At 58.4% G+C, this 18,132-nt stretch overlaps 1 protein-coding gene across 1 annotated transcript in view; it reads right to left on the bottom strand.

Annotated features, from left to right (window-relative positions):
- SLX9 (SLX9 ribosome biogenesis factor) overlaps positions 1-17,438 on the bottom strand; it is a 30,600-nt gene extending 13,162 nt beyond the window's left edge. The window contains exons 1-3 of the mRNA XM_057697063.1: positions 17,211-17,438; positions 10,293-10,401; positions 9-77 (exon numbers count right to left, since the gene is read on the bottom strand). Of these exons, the coding sequence (XP_057553046.1) occupies positions 9-77; positions 10,293-10,401; positions 17,211-17,348 (316 nt within the window). The 5' untranslated portion in view covers positions 17,349-17,438. The remainder of the gene's footprint in view (positions 1-8; positions 78-10,292; positions 10,402-17,210) is intronic.
- Positions 17,439-18,132: the final 694 nt, after the last annotated feature.

The raw sequence follows: 18,132 nt of genomic DNA, 5'->3' as shown, positions 1-18,132 counted from the left end.
GCGCTTACTCTGCAGCCACCTCTCGCGCCTCAGCTTCAGCTTCTCCTTCTTGGGCAAAACAGCCTTGGCCTCGGCACCTGCAGACAGAGAACACAGGGTGAGCCGGACGGAGCCCGGAGCCCAAGGCGTGCACACAGGTGTCGCTACTCAGGGTGCCCAGCCGTGGCTGCGGGACACCTGGCCCCCCAGGAGGGCTGCGGCCCACGGGACGAGCGACTCCAGGCTGCCCTGCTCGCTGGGACTTAACCGGTTTCCCCAGAGACAACGCGGCATCTTACACCCAGGCCATGCTCCACCCAGGGCGCACTGCGTACAGGACCCGCCCGCCCAGATGCCCAGGCTGCCACGGCACACGCCCAGCGCCCGAGGGGAAGCAGGGCAGGGACGGGCTCCGGCAGGGCGGCCTCCCGGTCAGACGGACGTGTCAGCTCAGGAAGCCGGGACTCCCACGGGGATCGGATCCCTTTTCCAAGAGTCAGGTCCCACACACAGCGGCCTTGCCTGGAGCCGACCTGCTTTCCTCCCCACGCACCCTGACCTCGCAGCCCAGCAGGACGGGGAGGCGCAGGGCCGTCCGTCACCCTGGGCCAGGTCACGGGCTGCTGAGGACGCGGGAGGGCGACGGGAGGGAGGGGCTGCACGGGGTCAGTGGCCGTGGGGCTGGGGCTGGGGCTGGGGGCAGAGACGTCCCCGGGCCGGCCTGGGGCCCAACCGCCCGTGGGGTGAGGGCGGCACGTCAGAGGCGGGAGCCTGAGCACGGGGGCACCAGCAGGAGGCGGCCTCACACGGGAGCCTCGATGACGAGATGCAGGCCGGGGACCCTCCCTCAAAGGTCCAGAGAAGCCCTCTCTGCCCCACTCCTGCAACGCCTCCACGATTTTGGAATAATTTGAAAAGAAAAAAGAGTCTACGACCTGCAGAGACGGACGGAGCCGTAGTGGCGGCGTGTGGCATCTGAGGGGCAGGCGGGTACCCAGGTCGGGACCCTCCCCGTGCCCCCCAGGAAACGAGACCCAGCGCACTGGCCCTGAGAGGCCCAGGGGCCTGGGGAAGCTCCGGTCCCGGGGAGGCCACAGGCCCGAGAACAGGGGAGCCTCCGGCCCAGGCAGCCCCAGAGGCACGGGCGGGAACAGCAAGGAACGGGCGTGGTGGGGCCAGGGCACCTCGGGTCTGCCCACCTCAGCGTCCCGCCAGGGGCCCCGAGGGCATCTGGAGGCTCGAATAAGCCCAACCGCCGAGGACCTGGCAGAGCCCTTACATGAGACAGTGAGGGGCCAGCGGGCCGGGCGGACCAGCCCTAAGAAGAAGGCGGCGTCTGGCCAGGGCCCCTGTGTCACCAAGGCTGGGGTCAGGACTGAGGGAGGGCAGGACAGCTGCCCGGGGCAGCGCTCTGTCCCGTCTCTGGACGTCTCCAGGGCTGAAGAAAGACGTGCAGATCCAGCCAAAGGAAGAGGGCCTGGTTCCGCGGCGGTGTTAACAGAAATTTTCAAACACGTGGGAGAGAGGACATTGCAAAGAACCCTCGCGCGTCCCTGGCTGCATCTACCACCCCTGGTACTTAGAGGCGACCCCAGACGGGCCAGCGCCCACCCCTCGGACCCCGGGACCGCAGCCACAGGGGAGTGTCCGCACGCAAGCTGTGTGAGCCAGCACCTGCAGCGGGGCCACCTGCAGACGTTCACTGAGGGCACGTGCGCGTGCCCCACGCACAGTGAGGCCAAAGAAACCGACCCATCAGAGTCTGGGGCAGAGGAGGGTTACGGCAGGGCCAGGCCAGAGGGGCGGCTCACGCTCGAAAGTCCAGCTCCCCGGACGCCTTCAGCAACACGTTTTTTTTTTTTTTTTTTATTCACTGTGTTGGGTCTTGGCCGCTGCACGCGGGCTTCCTCTAGCTGTGGGGAGCAGGGCTACTCTTCGTTGTGGTGCACGGGCTCCTCACTGTGGTGGCTTCCTGTTGTGGAGCGTGGGCTCTAGGCACGTGGGCTTCAGTAGTTGTGGCACATGGGCTCAGCAGTTGTGGCTCACAGACTAGAGCGCAGGCTCAGCAGTCGCAGCGCACGGGCTTAGTTGCTCCACAGCATGTGGGATCTTCCCGTCCCGGGATCGAACTCACGTCCCCTGCATTGGCAGGTGGATTCTTAACCACTGCACCACCAGGGAAGCCTCCAGCAAAGCATTTTTACAGGTCAGGAGAGGGCGGGGAGGCAGGGTGTGCGATTGGCCGAGGTGATCGGGTGCTCGACAGCATCCTCGGGCGGCAACAGGCCTGGGATTGCGTGCCCAGGACCAAGTAGTTAATTGCCTCCGTTCGGTGGTGGTTTTTAGCACCTGAAAAACTCAGGAAACATGCTCAAGATGCTATTACCTGGGCACTTCAGAGAGCAGCTACGGCAGAGGCGGTGCGGGAAGGGTCTGCCCTCCCCCGAGAGCCCTGAGGGGTGCTGCTCAGTTAGACACAGCCCCTGAGAACAGGCCACCCAGGCTGGATGGGGGACACTCAAGGGGATGCCGAGCACCGAGAGGGCAGCAGCACCACGTCGCGCCTGTCCCATCCACTCCCTCCCAAAGCCTGCACGTCAATTCTCTCCACCCCAGCACCAAGCCCCCATGGGCTCGGCCCTGCACAAGCTGAAGACCACACGGCCCCCCTCAGAGGAAGGCTCTGGAATGGCAGGCGAGAAGAGGACAGGAAGGCTCTCAGACGACTCTACCTGGTGACACAGAAGGCGCACCTGCCAGCGACCAGGGCCGGCTCCATGGACCTGAGGAAACAATTCCAGAAACTGCCGCCCCGACGCAGGCAGCTCAGGGTGGGAGTAGGGGAGAGTGCTGTCCCTCCTCGTGGCCAGAAGGGCCCCCTGGTCAGCATGTGGCACACAGGACAGAGGCACTCCGCGAGCCTCGCAGGAGACAAGCAGGGCTTCACCGAGCTGCCCACGCGAGGGGCTCCATCTGGGCTAAGAGGAGCCCGCAGCCCCTTCCCGGGCAGTGTCGGCCCCACCCAGATCAGCGAGCATCTGTGCGCAGGAGTGGGTCACAGATGCACAGTCCACGTGGGGACACAGGGACAGCTTTCACGTGTGATGTCCCTTCTCTCTTTTCCATAATATGCACACCCTGCTTTTTCAGCTATAAAGTGTTATTTTTTATAAAAGTAATTTCAGCAGGAGGCTGGTCCCTAACTTTGCAGTCTCTGCCAGGGGCACTGCAAGGAGGGGCCCGCAGCCGTTCAGCGTGGAGGACGCTGTGCAGTGAGATGCTGGCCCTCAGGTGGCTGCAAGCCTCACTGCTGCCACTGTGCTGGGACCCTCCTCTGCCCAGGTGGCAGTCAGACACGGTGTCTTCACGCGCAAGTGAACAGGGCCACATCCCATCAGAGGGCAGCAGGCAGAAGGGACGGGCCCGCGTTCCTGCCCCTGGGGCACCGTGTCCTGCTGCATTTACACCACTTTTAAGGCCTTTAAATCCCACAGACAACCTTAACGCCACAGACACTCAGCCCACCACACTGCCGTGAGCGGGTACCACCCCATGTTCCCACACAGGGGAGGGGCCCCCACAGCCTCGTCACCTGCTCGTGCTGCACTCTGCACTCAGTGCTCTGCAAGGACATGTTCACGGGGTCCCCGACACCCCTTCCTGCAAAGAAAGGCGCTGATCACAGAAAGCCTCAGGCCGCCAGCAGGAGGTGGCCCAGCAGGCCAGCTTCACAACTGGCTCCTGACCCCCTGCCAAGACGGGAGGAAGGATAGCTAAAGCAGGGCTTGCCCAAGACAAATGTTTCAGCGCTGCAAATGGCACGACTATGTGACGGAGAGAAAACCCAAAACGCCACCAGGAGGCCACGTGGAACATCTGTGGGCCCTAGTTTGCCCACCCCCAGTCCAGAGTCTCGACGTGTCACTCACAAGGATGCCAGGCTGGAGAAACAGCAACCCACCGGCTTCCCGAGCAGAAAAGCTCCCCCCCCCCCCCCCCCCGGCCCAGGTCCCCAGGGAAGTCAGCAGACCCTCCCCCCAGCCCCTCTCGCTGCCACAGGCCAGCAGGTCCTGGAGGAACAGACGTCCAGAGCTATTGCGGTGCACAGGCCAGTACAGCTCCGAACACCAACACCCCCAGGGTCTGTACACCGGCCCAGACGGAGATCTGGGGCCTTGGCCAACCTGGGGCTCCTGCACCCACGGCCCGAGTGCCAGCATCGTGGCTCAGGTGGGGGGAGGGGGTACACAACACACCTCACGCGCTGCGGCCACAGCAGGGTACAGGCCCCCCATCGTGCTGTCACTGGCCAGTCCTCCCGGCTAGACTCAGGCGGGTCAGTGTCCACCCGTGTCCGCCCTCAGAAGAATGAAGGGGGGCCCCCAGGGTGGGCCAGGCAGCCATTCCGCAGGCCTGAGGGCCCAGGGTCCCACCTGTCAGTGGGAGAAGGACCACATCCCTACTCTACAGCCAGGCCACTGGGGTGCCACACAGGGGGGGATGGTAACACTGGGAGCTGAGGCCCAGGCTGAGGCACCCGAGAGAGAGGCCCTGGAGCTGGGCAGGGAGACCCCCTGGCCATGAGGATGGTCCAGCCACTGGGAGAGGACAGAGGGGTCTGCTGGGCCATGCCCATCGCCACTCTGAGTCCAGCATCCTGGCGCGCGTGGGCACTGAGCAAACGTTCACCACACTACACGGACTCCACTTCTGCAAGGACGCCACCTGGCCTCCCCCACCGCACGCATTCAGCCACCCTTGCACCAGCACTGGTGGGACGGGCACGGGGGGTCTCGCCGCTCAGCCCAGCACAGGGGAGTGCGGCGCAGAATGAGTGTTATGACGTGATTTCTTTTGTGTTACAATTCCTACCCATCTCGTGTGACACACACAGGTGAGCTACGTTAGATGGTTCAAAAGGCAGCCACAGTGGCCAGTGTGAGCCTCCACATCGGTTGTTTTGAAACCTCAGCCGCAGGGGTGTGCATCTCCTAGTGACGGGCTGAGAGAGTCACCTCGGGTGAGAAGTCTGACGGGGCATGGACGTCACTGCAACAGAAGGAACAGCTAATAAAGCCCAGACCCCCTTCCCGGGGCAAACGCTGCTCCTTACAGAGAGCCCTGAGCTCAGCGACCGGAGCCCGACTCCCCGCTGTTGGGCGCTGCTGCAGAGATGCTGCCCAAGGCCCACCGCTCGGCTGCCGGTACCCGCTGCCTCCTGCCCCACGACTCCTGGCAGCGGGTGGACAACCCCTCCCTACTGCCTACCTGAGCCCTGTGGCACTGGGTGCAACAGGCTGAGTGCCCGTCCACCTCCACCCCTGTGCCCTGATCCGCCCCTCCTGCTGGGCCCTGCGACAAAACGCACTGGGGGGTCCCTGCGCGCCCAGCTCCTTGGTACCTCGGACCTGTCCACACACGCCGCCTCCCACGGCCACGCTGCAGCCAAATCCCCTGCACTTCCCACCAGCCAAGAGCCCATCCAGGGCCGCAAAGAACACACGGGGAAACGTCTGGCCTTCAAGGAAGAGGAGCCGGCCTGAGGGCGCAGCCCCGCGGCCGCTCCTCCCACCCCAACCCTTCCTTCTCAGAACCCCGCGGGCACGGTCCCCAGGCTGCTTCCCCGACCGCGCTCGTCCCTGCGCCCTTCCCTGCTTGCGTCGCCAGAAAGGACGGGGCTCAAGGCAGACCAGGGCGCGGAGAGCCCAGCGGGGGGGCCCTTGCCACCCCCGGCTGCCGCGCACACGGAGCTCAGGGTGCCCCCGGAGGCAGCGGACAGCCCTCCCCCGGGCCTCCCCCGCGACACAGGGGCAAGTGCCGGGCAGCACGGGGAGGCGCCGCCGGCGGCAGACAGCACGCACCGCGGCCCGGGCCAGGAAGGCGCCCAGACCAGCAGACGCCGCTGCCCACCAAGCCCGCCAGGACGCCCCGCAGGGCCCTGCAGGGGCCGCGGGGGGGGGGGGGAGGGGAGAGCGATCCGGGGCCCCGCCCCGCCCCCAGCGGGTCTCGCCCGGGACAGGCTCCCGCGGGGCAGCGGCTCTCTTCCACAACCCCCTCCAGGGCCGCTCCGGGCTGGCGCGGCTCTGCCGCCCCCTGCTGGCCTCGGAGCCAACCGCGCTCGGGAGGAGGCGGAGCGGCCCGCCAGCAGGGGGCGCCCGGCCGCAGGGAGAGGGACGCGCGGCCGCAGCGCAGAGGGCCGGGCGGGGGCGGGGGCGGGGGCGGGGGCCTCCCGGCAGCACGGCGCCAGGCAAAGCCACGTCCCTCCACCCCGCCGCCACCACCCCGCCCGCGCCCCCGGAGCCGCTGCAGACCGCAGCCCCCGCCCCCTGCGCCCTCCCACCCTCCCGCTCCGAGGCCCAGCCCGGCCTGTCCACCCGGGGCAAGAGGAGGGCCGGCGACACCCGTGCTCACCTGGGCGCGGCGGGGCTCGTCTCCTGCGACGCGGCAGCACGCAGCAATGGAGAACCAGAAACAACGCCGGGTCACCCGTGCCGGGAGGGCGCGGGAGAGGGGGCTGGGGCCAGACCTCCCCGCGACGCCCGGAGGCGCATGCAGAGCAGCTGGGCAGCCGCCGCCCGCGCAGGTGCAGGTCCACCAGCCCATGACCCTGACCCTCGGGGCAAAGCCGAGTTCTGCTGAGGGTGGCTGGGGGCTGTCTGCCGCGGGTGGGGGAGGCCCATCACTGCTGGGCCCAGCGTTTCCCCCACAGGAAGCTCAGAGCCCCTGCCTGGAATCCGAAGGAAAACAGGGGCAGGCCTGGCTCCCAGGCCAGCAGGGCCCCCAAAGGCTTCCCATGGAAGCTACAGAGATGCCGCCAGGAACCCCTGCCCCTCCCACCAACCAGGCCCTGCTGCATCCAGGTGCAGGGGAGGGTGTGCGCACAGGACGGGAGCGCAGTGGACGGGAGCGCAGTGGACGTGCACCCACCCTGGTTGGGGGGTGGGAACCAACACCAGGCTCTTCTGGGACCACATGGACCACACGGGCTGCACAGCCGCGGCAGAGCAGCCAGGGATGCTGGGAGCGGCGCTATTTGCACCTCAGCCCAGGGCAAGGATGTGCTCGTCCAGGCAGGCGGGCGCCCTCACCGTCGTGGCCTAGCAGGTCACTGAGCAGAGCTGAGTCACAGAATGCCACTTTCCACATGACCTGCCTCTGCCCCGGGCCACTGGTCCGGCTCAAACGCTGGGGAGCCACAAGGCCCGTCGTCTGAGGGAGTCAGGGCACTGGTCAATCAGGAGGCGAGTCTGAGGAACCCTGAACTGCAAGAGTGCTGCAGAGGGAGGCGTGGGTCTACTGACAGATATCTGCCACTGGGAACCAGGGCAGCTCAGCCCGCAGAGAGAGAGCCTTGCTCAAGGGGACACGCAGCCGGTGTGACTCCTGCTGCCTCACTGGGCATATACAGAGCCAGGCCCAGGCCCCGTTCCCGACCTTCCACATTTACTGACTCATCTGAGCCCCAAAGCAGGCGGCACTGAGGAGGCGAGGACCCTCATGACCCTCTCACAGCTGAGCAGCCGAGGCCTGGAGGGGAGCGCCGAGGGCCCCGCCCCAGCCCCCGCAGAGCACAGGCCCCCACCCGCCATCAGCGCACGGCCTCAGGCTGCTCACCCAAGCCTCCAGTCCCAGAGCCTGCGGCTCTCATGGCTCGGCCAGCCACCACAGCGCTTAGAGCTGGCGGTGCTCTGAGCTCTGCGCCCCACAGCCCAGGCCCTCTCCTTCTGTTAACTTCCTTTAATTTACATATACGTATCATGACATCTCGACATCTTAGAAAGAAACCCTCCCTGGCTGGAGAGAGACTGCCTTCTAGGGGTTGGCCAATCCCTGTCTTCTGCCCCTTGGCCACCCTAGTGCTTCCCCGCGTAGCCCTGCATGCCACGTCCTGGTCTCTAGGACCTGTGAGTGTAACAAACCTTTCTCTCAGCCGCTCCTTCTCCTCCATGGTCACACCCCGCAGACCACCTCATAAAAGAAAATAAACACCTTCCTTCCTTCTCTGTCCCCCCTCCCCAACTGTGGTTTTCAGGACACACCACCCAGATTTTAAGTGTCCCCTCCACTGGGAAGTGACAGCTGCTCTTTCAGGTTGGCCATGCTCCCTGGGCAGCCCATGCTGTCTGTAGTGGCCTGGAATTTTCTAAAACCTCTCAGGCTCGGGATGAAGGCTCAGGGGTAACTGAGTTCTCCCTGCCGCACACAGTCCTGAGTGCCAGCTCCCAGACCCGCAGGCCTGCACCGAGGCGCTGCCACCTTGGGGACTGCAATCAGGAGACGGCCGGTCGGGAACATGAGGACAGCCCATCCCAGCTCAGGACCAAGAGGAAACGGGGCCTCCGTGCCCCTGCAGCCTGAGGCAGGACCCCCTAGGCCCTGGGCCAGTGTCCCGAACTTGGCAGCATCGGAGGCCCAGAGATGGTGTGAGAAAACAAGGTTCAGTGGGTCTGGGGTGGGGCCCAGCGATGCTGCTGCTGGCCAGAAAAGGGCCCTCACTGCCTGGCACACAAACCACACAAGACCCAGTGAACACAGAGAGAGCCGTTTCATCACGTGGGTCACCCAAGGGACCTGAGGGGCCGCAGCTCTGGCCACAGGTGCACCCTGCCCGTCCTACCAAAGGCAAGTCCCTGTGCACCCGCCCCTCCATGGGAAAGCACTCAGGCAGGACAGAGTGCTGCAATGTGCTTTGTGGAATGCATCCCGAGAAACAGCAGGAGGGTCTGAGGGCTGAGGACCTCTGGATGCCAGGGTTACTTTGGGCTGGAGGCAGACAGAATCGGCAGGTGCAGAAAAAGCCTTCCGGAACCTCCCTCATCTGACCAAAGGCAGGAACTTCTGAGATGAGGACAGCCATGCACCCCCTCTTCCGGGGAAGCCTCACAGCCATGAGGACACCAGAGCCAGCACCACGTGGACCTGCGTGAACCTTCCTCCACGTATCCACCTCCAACAGTTTGCCCTCGGAAGCCCACAGCAGCACTGCTCTTCGCCAAGATGCTACGGAGGCCCAAGTTCTAACCACCACTTTGAGGTACTCATCTCTGAGGCTTCTCCCACAAGGTGTCACCCACACACGGTAGTAATTTGGGTTTCTCTTGTTCATCTGTCTTTGCTAGTCTAATTTGCAGGGTCCTAGCCAAGAACCTAGGAGGGTGGAGGGGAGGTTTCCCTCCCTACAGTTTCAATGTACAAAGAAAGGCAAGGAGATTCGCATAATCCCCCCAGTGGAGGGAAAAAATCCAAAGCAACGTTGCAAACAACACAACCTCATGAGAAATGCTTGATGCAAACCATGCCTGTGAAATAACCACTTACAAGCCCAGCAGCTATTTACCCACTGCAGATGGAAACCCGGAAAAATGACCCTAAAACCCTGGAGGCCCTGCCCTGGAGGTAAGCGTGCTCCCAACAGGGCTGCGGACGCGTCCATTCCCAGTCTCTCCGCTGCAGACGCGCAGCTTGCACACACAGCACGAAGCTTCTCTCCAGGAAGTGGTGGCAGTGAGGCCACCCAGGGCAGGAGAGCAGCTCCTCTCCTCCAGGACCAGCCCAGACTAGGTGCTCAGGCTAAGAGCACCACAAAGCCCCGAACGCGGAAAGTGCGGTTGGAAAAAAGGCCTCCCCCACACGATAAAAACATGGCGGAAAAGGGGAGCAGGGGCTGCCACGCACCCTTGTTCACACCTGGTTCTGACTGAGGCAGCCACGGAGAGAGGAGCTCTTCTGCTTCGTTTACCTGAAATAAGGAACTACCACTGATGTGTTTAGCTGTAGTGATGGCCTCGTAGGTATATTTATGTCTTTTTTCTAAGAGCCCTTAGAAATACTTACTAAAGAATTCCTGAAGGCAGGACTTCCCTGGTGGCGCAAGGGTTAAGAATCCACCTGCCAACGCGGGACACACAGGTTCGATCCCTGCTCCAGGATGATCCCACATGCCGTGGAGGAACTAAGCCTGTGAGCCACAACTATTGAGCCCACATGCCACAATTACTTAAGTCCATGTACCTAGAGCCCGTGCTCTGCAACAAGAGAAGCCACTGCACTGAGAAGCCCGTGCATCACGATGAAGAGTAGCTCCCACTCACCGCAACCAGAGAAAGCCCGTACGTAGCAGCGAGGACCCAACGCAGCCATAAATAAATAAATAAATCTTATTTATAATAAACAAATCTTAAAAAATATATATTTTTTAAAAAATGCACAAGCCAACCTTCAATTTGCTCTGGCCCATGCTTGAGTGCATGGAAGCTGGATTGGCACCCACCCCGCAACCACCCGACCCTAAGGTCCGTTCCGCTCGCTCTCACCTCTCCTGATGGAGGTGATGCTCCTCGCGTCCACATCCAGCTTCTGCACCAAGGCACTGGGGTCTATCGTGGTCCCGGCAAAGACATCGGCCTTCATGAAAGCCCACTCCTGAAAAGGACAGAGAGGAGACCCCTCAGCAAGGGCCGGGCCCCGGGCTTTTCCAGAGCAGGAGCCGGAGAGGAGCCCAAGGCATCCAGGTCAGGCCCCAGAGCTCTCAGACCGCATCCTTCCTGCACCTCTGTTCACCACCCAGGCCTGGATCCCTGTTTCAGGACCACCTGAGACCAGATTCAGGATCAGCAATGATTACTAATCACAACCAACACTCAGGAGCCCTTGTGAGAGGAGCCAGGTTTCCTCCCAAACCTCCCACCTTCTTACTCTTCCTCCAGTTGCAAAGCCGCTGTTCCATTTCCCTCTCCCAGCAACGTCTCTGTTTCCCGCCAGCATTCATCCCACATCAAGATTTCAAAACTCTCCAGGTCACTCTGCCTATCGCACTGTGCTAACCCAGACCCCGCCTCCCAGGGGTCTGGGTTAGGCCCAGCCAGCTCATTTGGGTCCAAGCTCCAGGACAGGGGCCTCGGAAGGGGAGTCAATAACACAGGGGCTTAGGCACAACCTCTGAGCAGACACTGGCCAAGCAGCAAGCCGCCCTGGCCCTGGAGCAGCTCCCAGGAAGCGGCATCATGGCAGGCTGGAGGCGGTGTGAGCTCAAGGCTGCACTGCTCAGGAGTGACCAGACAGAATAGCGAAGCCACTAGTCCCTGTGAAGGTCAAAACACCAGCTCCCCAAACTGCGACAGCAGCCTCCCAGCCACACACACGTATCCAGTAGTAAAGAGCAAAGATCTCCGTGAGCACAGGGCTGAAGCACAATCTGACCAGTAAGAGGCTTGCACTGACCCAGGCTGCCAGGCTAAAAGATAAAAACAAGAAACAACAGGAACAGGGAGAGGGGAGGCTGCACACTGGCGGAGAGTGGACTCTGAGTCACACAGCAGCCCAGAGCCGGGCCAGGGAACAAGCAAAGTGACCAGGCAAACATCCTCAACCCCTGCAGTGCTGCCACCACCTAGGACATCCGGTTTTCAACAACAACAGGTATGACAGGTGCAAAGACACTGGAAAGCAAGACCTAGGCAACGGACGCTGCTTCTGAGGGGCCCCCATGTTGGACGTGGCAACAACATCATAGCGGCCACTGTAAATATAGGCTCAGGACTAAAAGAGACCATGTCTGAACAACTACAGGAAAGTATGATGACAACATCTCGTGACACAGAGAACAACAGAAAAGAGACAGAAATCATTCAAAGATAAAATTCTTAAATATGCTACGAGACTATACTGCATGCACATGGGGAACACAGCCCACATTTTACAATAACTATAAATGAAGCATAATCTTTAAAAATTGTGAATCACTGTTGTGCCCCTGTAACTTACATAATATCGTACATCAACTCTCTCTCAATTTTTTAAAAACAACAAAATAAAATTACAGCAATCAATTCAGCATGGTATTGGCATACAGATACACAAACAGATCAACAGAACATGTTAGACCCACACATACATGGTCAACTGATTTTTTTTCTTTTTTAACAAATTAGGACTTTATTCTCTCATGTAAAAGAAATCCACAAGCAGGCAGGCCTGGGCTGATAAGAAGGCTTCGTAAAGTTATCGGGGCCGAGGTTTCCCTTTATTTCTCCTTTACCAGAAGTAGGTCACAAGGTCACCCCCAGCTGTAAGGAAGGTATATCAGTCTGGGTTTGGTTGCAGTATCTGCTCTCACTAGTTTAAAAAGAAAGGGGCTTCTTACACGGTATTACTGACTTACAGAATCACTGGGATGAAACAAACTTGGGTTGGACTTACAGGAACAATTTCCTAAGTCATTCTATGGAACTGGGTGGCCAAAGCAGTTGAAACTTCTGCCATGACATGGTCAACTGATTTTTGACAAAAGTTCCAAGATACTTTTTGTAAAGCTCTTTATTAGAATATAATTGCTTTACACTCTTGTGCCAGTTTTTGCTGTACACCAAAGCGAATCAGCTGTATTTATACATATATCCCCATATCCCCTCCCTCCTGTGACTCCTTCCCACCCTCCCTATCCCACCCCTCTAAGTAATCACCCATCATTGAGTTGATCTTCCTGTGTTATGCAGCAGCTTCCCACTAGCTATATGTTTTACATTTCGTAGTGTGTAATGTCAGTGCTACTCTCTCACTTCGTCCCGGCTTCCCCTTGGCCCCCAACTCTGTGTCCTCAAGTCCGTTCTCTACATCTGCATCTTTATTCTTGCCCTGTCACTGGGTTTGTCAGTACCATATTTTTAGATTCTGTATATATGAGTTAGCATATAGTAGTTCTCTCTTTCTGGCTTACTTCACTCTATATGACAGTCTCTAGGTCTATCCACCTCATTACATATAGTTCAATTTCATTGCTTTTTATGGCTGAGTAATATTCCATTGTATACATGTGCCACATCTTCTTTATCCATTCATCTGCTGATGGGCATTTAGGTTGCTTCCATATCCTGGCTATGGTAACCAGTGCTGCAGTGAACATTGTGGAACATGTTTCTTTTTGGATTATGGTTTTCTCAGGGTATATGCCCAGGAGTGGAATTACTGGATCATATGGTAGTTACATTTTTAGTTTTTTAAGAGACCTGCAGACTGTTTTCCATGGTGGCTGCACCAACTTACATTCCCACCTGCAGTGCAGGAGAGTTTCTTTTTCCCCACACCCTCTCCAACATTTATGGTTTCTAGATGGTTTGATGATGGCCATTCTGACTGGTGTGAGGTGATACCTCACTGTGGCTTTGATTTGCATTTCTCTAATGATTAGTGATGTTGAGCATCTTTTCATGTGTTTTTTGGCCATCTGCGTGTCTTCTTTGGAGAAATGTCTATTTAGGTCTTCCACCCATTCGTTGATTGGGTTATTTGCTTTTTGCTCCAAGATAATTTAATGGAGAATTCCAATAAATTGTGTGGAAACAAAATGATATTTATCTGGGGGAAAAAACCCTACTGCATACCATAACAAATATATATATGTATGTTTTTTATACTATATGTTTTTATAACATATATAAGTAAATAAAATTCTGGAGTGAAAAAATACGTTAATCAAAACAAGAAATTTCACTACAGAGATTCAAAAGTAGATCTGAGCTGGCAGAGGAAAAAAAAATCAGTGAATATGAAGAAAGATCAACAGAAATTGTACCATTTGAAGAAAAGATGAAAAAGAACGGAGCTTCATAGAAAAAAATATAAATAACCTTAGAGAACAGCCTTGCAGAAAAACAGAGCGTCAGCGCACCATTCAGCACGCCAACCTATGTACGTGTAACGGAAGTACCAAAGGAAGAAGAGAGACAGAACAGGGCAGGAAAAATATTCAGAGAAATTATCTCTGAACACTTGCCAAATGTGATGGAAAACACTAACCTATACACCCAAAGTCAATGAACTGCAAGTAGGATAAACAAACTCCAAACAGAACAAACAGAGATCTACATCCAGACACATAATAGTCAAAAATGTTTAGAAGCAAAGAGAAAATCTTGAAAGCTGCAAAAAAATAATTCATCACATACAAGGGAACCCCCATAAGATTAACAGCTGACTTCTCATCAGAAACAACAGAGGCCAGAAGGCAGTGGGATAACATAAAAGTGTTGAAAGACTACAGTCAATCGAGACTCTCATATCCAGTTGAAACCATCCTTCAAAGGTGAAGGTAAAATAAAGACAGTCCCAGATAAACCAAAGCTGAGAGAAACTGTTGCTAGCAGACCTGCCTTATAAGAAATACTAACAAAGATTTTTAGGCTGAAAGCAAGTGACACCAGACAGTAATTCAAATCCACAAAAACAAAACAAGAAGCCTGGAAAAAGTAAACATGTAACTAGTTATGAAAGAATAATTATAACATAGTTGGGTTGTAACTATAGACACAACTTGCATACACAACAACAGCACAACAAGGGGATAAGAGGATATGGAGATGAACAATAGTGAAGATTCCATCTTTCACTGGAATTAATATGTAAATACTGATGTACAGGGACTTCCTAGGTGGCGCAGTGGTTAAGAATCCTCCTGCCAATGCAGGGAACACGGGTTCGATCCCTGCTCCAGGAAGATCCCATAGGCCGTGGAGCAACTAAGCCCATGAGCCACAACTATTGAGCCTGTGTGCCACAACTACTGAAGCCCGTGTGCCTAGAGCCCATGCTCCACCAAGAGAAGCCACTGCAACAAGAAGCCCGAGACCACAATGAAGAATAGCCCCCATTTGCCGCAACTAGAGAAGGCCTGTGTGCAACAATGAAGACACCACGCAGCCAATAAATAAATAAACCCAATGTACCTCATGAGCCCTATGTCAACCAGCAAAGGACATCCACTGACAAAAAGTCTCTCCATAACCAAACTCTGCTCAAACTCCCCTGAGCTTTCAACTAAACCTTGGCTTTTCACAACACCAAAAGCACAAGCAAAAAAGAGAAAACAAAACAAACTGGACCTCATCAAAATTAAAACCTTTATGCTTCCAATGACAATATCCAGAAAGTAAAAAGACAAACCACAGAAGTGGAAACATATTTGCAAACTGCATTTATCTGATAAGGGTTTAGTCTGCATAGTACAGAAAGAACTCTGCCAGCTCAACAAAAATACAATCAGCACAGTTTGTAAATGGGCAAAGGACCTGAATAAACATTTCTCCAAAGATATAGTCAATAAGCCCATGAAAAAAATACTGAACATTATTCATTAGCCCTTGGGGAAATGCAAATCAAAACAATGAAATACAGCCTCACATCCAGTAGGAGGGCTATAATCAAAAAGACAGACAATAGTGAGTTTTGGAGAGGTTGTGAAGAAATTGGCAGACTTCCCCGGTGGCGCAGTGGTTAAGAATCCGCCTGCCAATGCAGGGGACATGGGTTCGATCCCTGGGCCGGGAAGATCCCACATGCCATGGAGCAACGAAGCCCGTGCATCACAACTACTGAGCCTGTGCTCTAGTGCCCTCCGGCCACAGCTACTGAGCCCACGTGTCACAACTTCTGGAGTCCGTGCATCTAGAGCCCGTGCACCATAACAAGAGAAGCCACCACAATGAGAAGCCCACACACCACAATGAAGCGTGGCCCCCCCCGGAAGAGTAGCTCCTGCTCTCCACAACTAGAGAAAGCCCGTGTGCAGCAACGAAGACCCAATGCAGCCAATGCAGCCAATAAATAAATAAATAAACTTTTTTTAAAAAAAGAAATTGGAACCCTCGTGTATTGCTGGTGAGACTGTAAAATGGTGCGACCGTTGTGTAAGAAAATCTGGCAATTCCTCAAAAAGTTCAACACAGAGTTCCACACATCCTAGCAATTCCACTCCAGGCACCCACAGAAAAATGCGTACACAGCAGTATTACCACGACAGCCAAAAGTCAGAAACAACCTAAGTATCCAACTTCCAAATGCATAAACAAGATGTGACGTGGTCTGGTCTACCCATACAATGGACTACTTTCCATCCATGAAAAGAATAAGGACAGCAAAGAAATAAATGCTACAAAAATGCTGTAAGGATGAACCGCAAAAACACGCTCAGCGAAAGACCCCCGACACAAAAGGCCACACATCACATAATTCCATGTACACGGAACACCCAGAAGGAGCACACATACACAGACGGAAAGCAGAGTCACGGCTGCCAGGATGGCTGACAGAAAGCACGGGGTTTCCTCTCAGGGGGATGAAAATGTCCTAACATTTGCCGTGATGATGACTGCACAGATCCGTGAACAGACTTAAAAACCCACAACATGGCTTCCTAGGTGGCACAGTGGTTAAGAATCCGCCTGCCAATGCAGGGGACACAGGTTCGATCCCTGCTCCAGGAAGATCCCACATGCCACGGAGCAACTAAGCCCGTGTGCCAACAAAACAAAACAAAAAACCCACTGCACAGCAGACGTTACTGGGTGAACTTTATGACGTGAGTTCCGCCCCAATAAAGCCCTGGGAGTCAGGGCGCGGACGCCCGACCCTGGCTTCAGACATCCGCTCCGCCGTTAGCCGCTGAGCGTCCCCGGTGCTTACCGGCCCTCTGCCCGCGCGGGGTGGGCCCTGACGGACGTGTGACGTTTCCAACAAACACGGCTGCTCTGGTCAGCACCGCGGACGCAAGGCCACGGCCCCCGCGCTCCAGCGAGGCTTCGTCCGCGGCCCCGGTGCGGGCCGCGCGGGTACGGACGGCGGTGAGACGCCCCCGGGCAGCTCCAGGCTCAGCACCGGGCCGGACAAAACGTGGCCTGGCCCCCCCGCGGGGCGCCGCCGACACACGCCGCGCGGCCTCGCTCGGTCCCGGGCGCCAAGCGCCGAGGCCACGGGCCGCACCGGTGCGGCCGCGGGGCGCGCAGAAGAGGCCGAGAGGCCCGGGGTCGGGGGGCGCGTGGCTGGGGGGCGGGGACGCGGGGGCGGGGCTGGGACGCGGGGCGAGGGGCGGGGCTGGGGCGCGCAGAAGAGGCCAAGAGGGCCGGGGGCGGCGGGCGCGTGGCTGCGGGGCGGGGACGCGGGGGGCGGGGCTCGGCGAGGCCGCGCGGGGGCGACGGGCGACCGGCGACGGGCGCGGGGGGGGGGGGGGCGGCGCGCCCCTGGCCCTGTCGGCGCCGCGGGACGCCCTCGCCTTTGCTCGCCGCGCAGCTACGACGCGCAGGGACCTCTCCACCCGCGCGGGGCTCGATGCGCCGCAAGTGCGCGCGGCCTCGGGGCCCGCGGGGGGGCCCGCGGGAGGGCCCGCCGGGGTGAGGGCGGCGCCGGGCCGCCGGGCCCGCGAGGCCCCTCCTCCCCCACCACCCGCGGGGCCCCCGGTGTACCTTCCCTCCGACTCCGCCAGCCGAGGTCTGCAGAGGGGCCGCCTCGCGGGCGGGGGGCGCGGGGCCCGGCGCGGCCTCGCCCGCGGGCCTCACGGCAACCTGGTGCACCCGCGCCCGCAGCGCCCTCGCTTTCCCCATGTCCCCTGTGGAGGCCCACAGCCGGCCGGAAGCCGCGGCGCGCACGCGGCGCAGGAGGCCGGAAGCTGGTCCGGCGCTCTGGCGGCCCGTCGGAAACAGGAGCCGCGGTGGCTGGGATCCTCTGTCCTGCCCGCGCCGGCCGCCGGGCGCCCGAGAGGGGCGGGGCCCGGGGGCGGGGCCGCTCTCCTGGTCCCGCCTTCGGCTCCGCCCCGCCTCCCGCGGCAGCTGTGGCTGATTGCTGGGATCACGCAGCCTCCTTGTGATCTGGGGAATGATGGTTACAGCGCTGGTGGGGATCAAGTTTGCTGAGTTGCACGAGTCTGTTTGCTTCTGCCTGTCAAAAATGCCCTGGGGGGAGGAAGAGAATCAGAGAACTGAGGGCTGGAGGCACCTGAGAGACATCAGGCCAAGACTCACAGGGGCAACTTCACAGCAGGTCTGGGGTGGGGCCAGAGAGAAACGTCCTTGGAAGAAAGCCAAGAAGCCAGCTCGCAGGCTCGGCACGCCCACTCTGTCAGTGGCCCTGCTGTCACTGCCACCTGCCCAGGGCCGGCACCTGCCTGACCAGCTTCCTCTGGCCAGAACGGTGACCAAGACTAGCAGAACTTCTGGGGAGGCTTTCTGGAGCCTCCACCCGTCTGGTGGCACCTACAACTTCTTTACGGGGTGTCACGAGTCGTTCTGTGTTTCCGCAGCTGTGCCAGGCCTCAGGAGAACGCAGAGGTAATGACTGCTGGGAATATGTGGTGCCCAGGCGCAAGCAGGCACAGCGCTGACTCAGCCG

This window comes from Hippopotamus amphibius, chromosome 10 (assembly GCF_030028045.1).
Source record: "Hippopotamus amphibius kiboko isolate mHipAmp2 chromosome 10, mHipAmp2.hap2, whole genome shotgun sequence".
Taxonomy (NCBI): domain Eukaryota; kingdom Metazoa; phylum Chordata; class Mammalia; order Artiodactyla; family Hippopotamidae; genus Hippopotamus; species Hippopotamus amphibius.
Note: the sequence above shows the minus strand (reverse complement) of the source record. Positions and strands in the feature narration are given on the sequence as shown.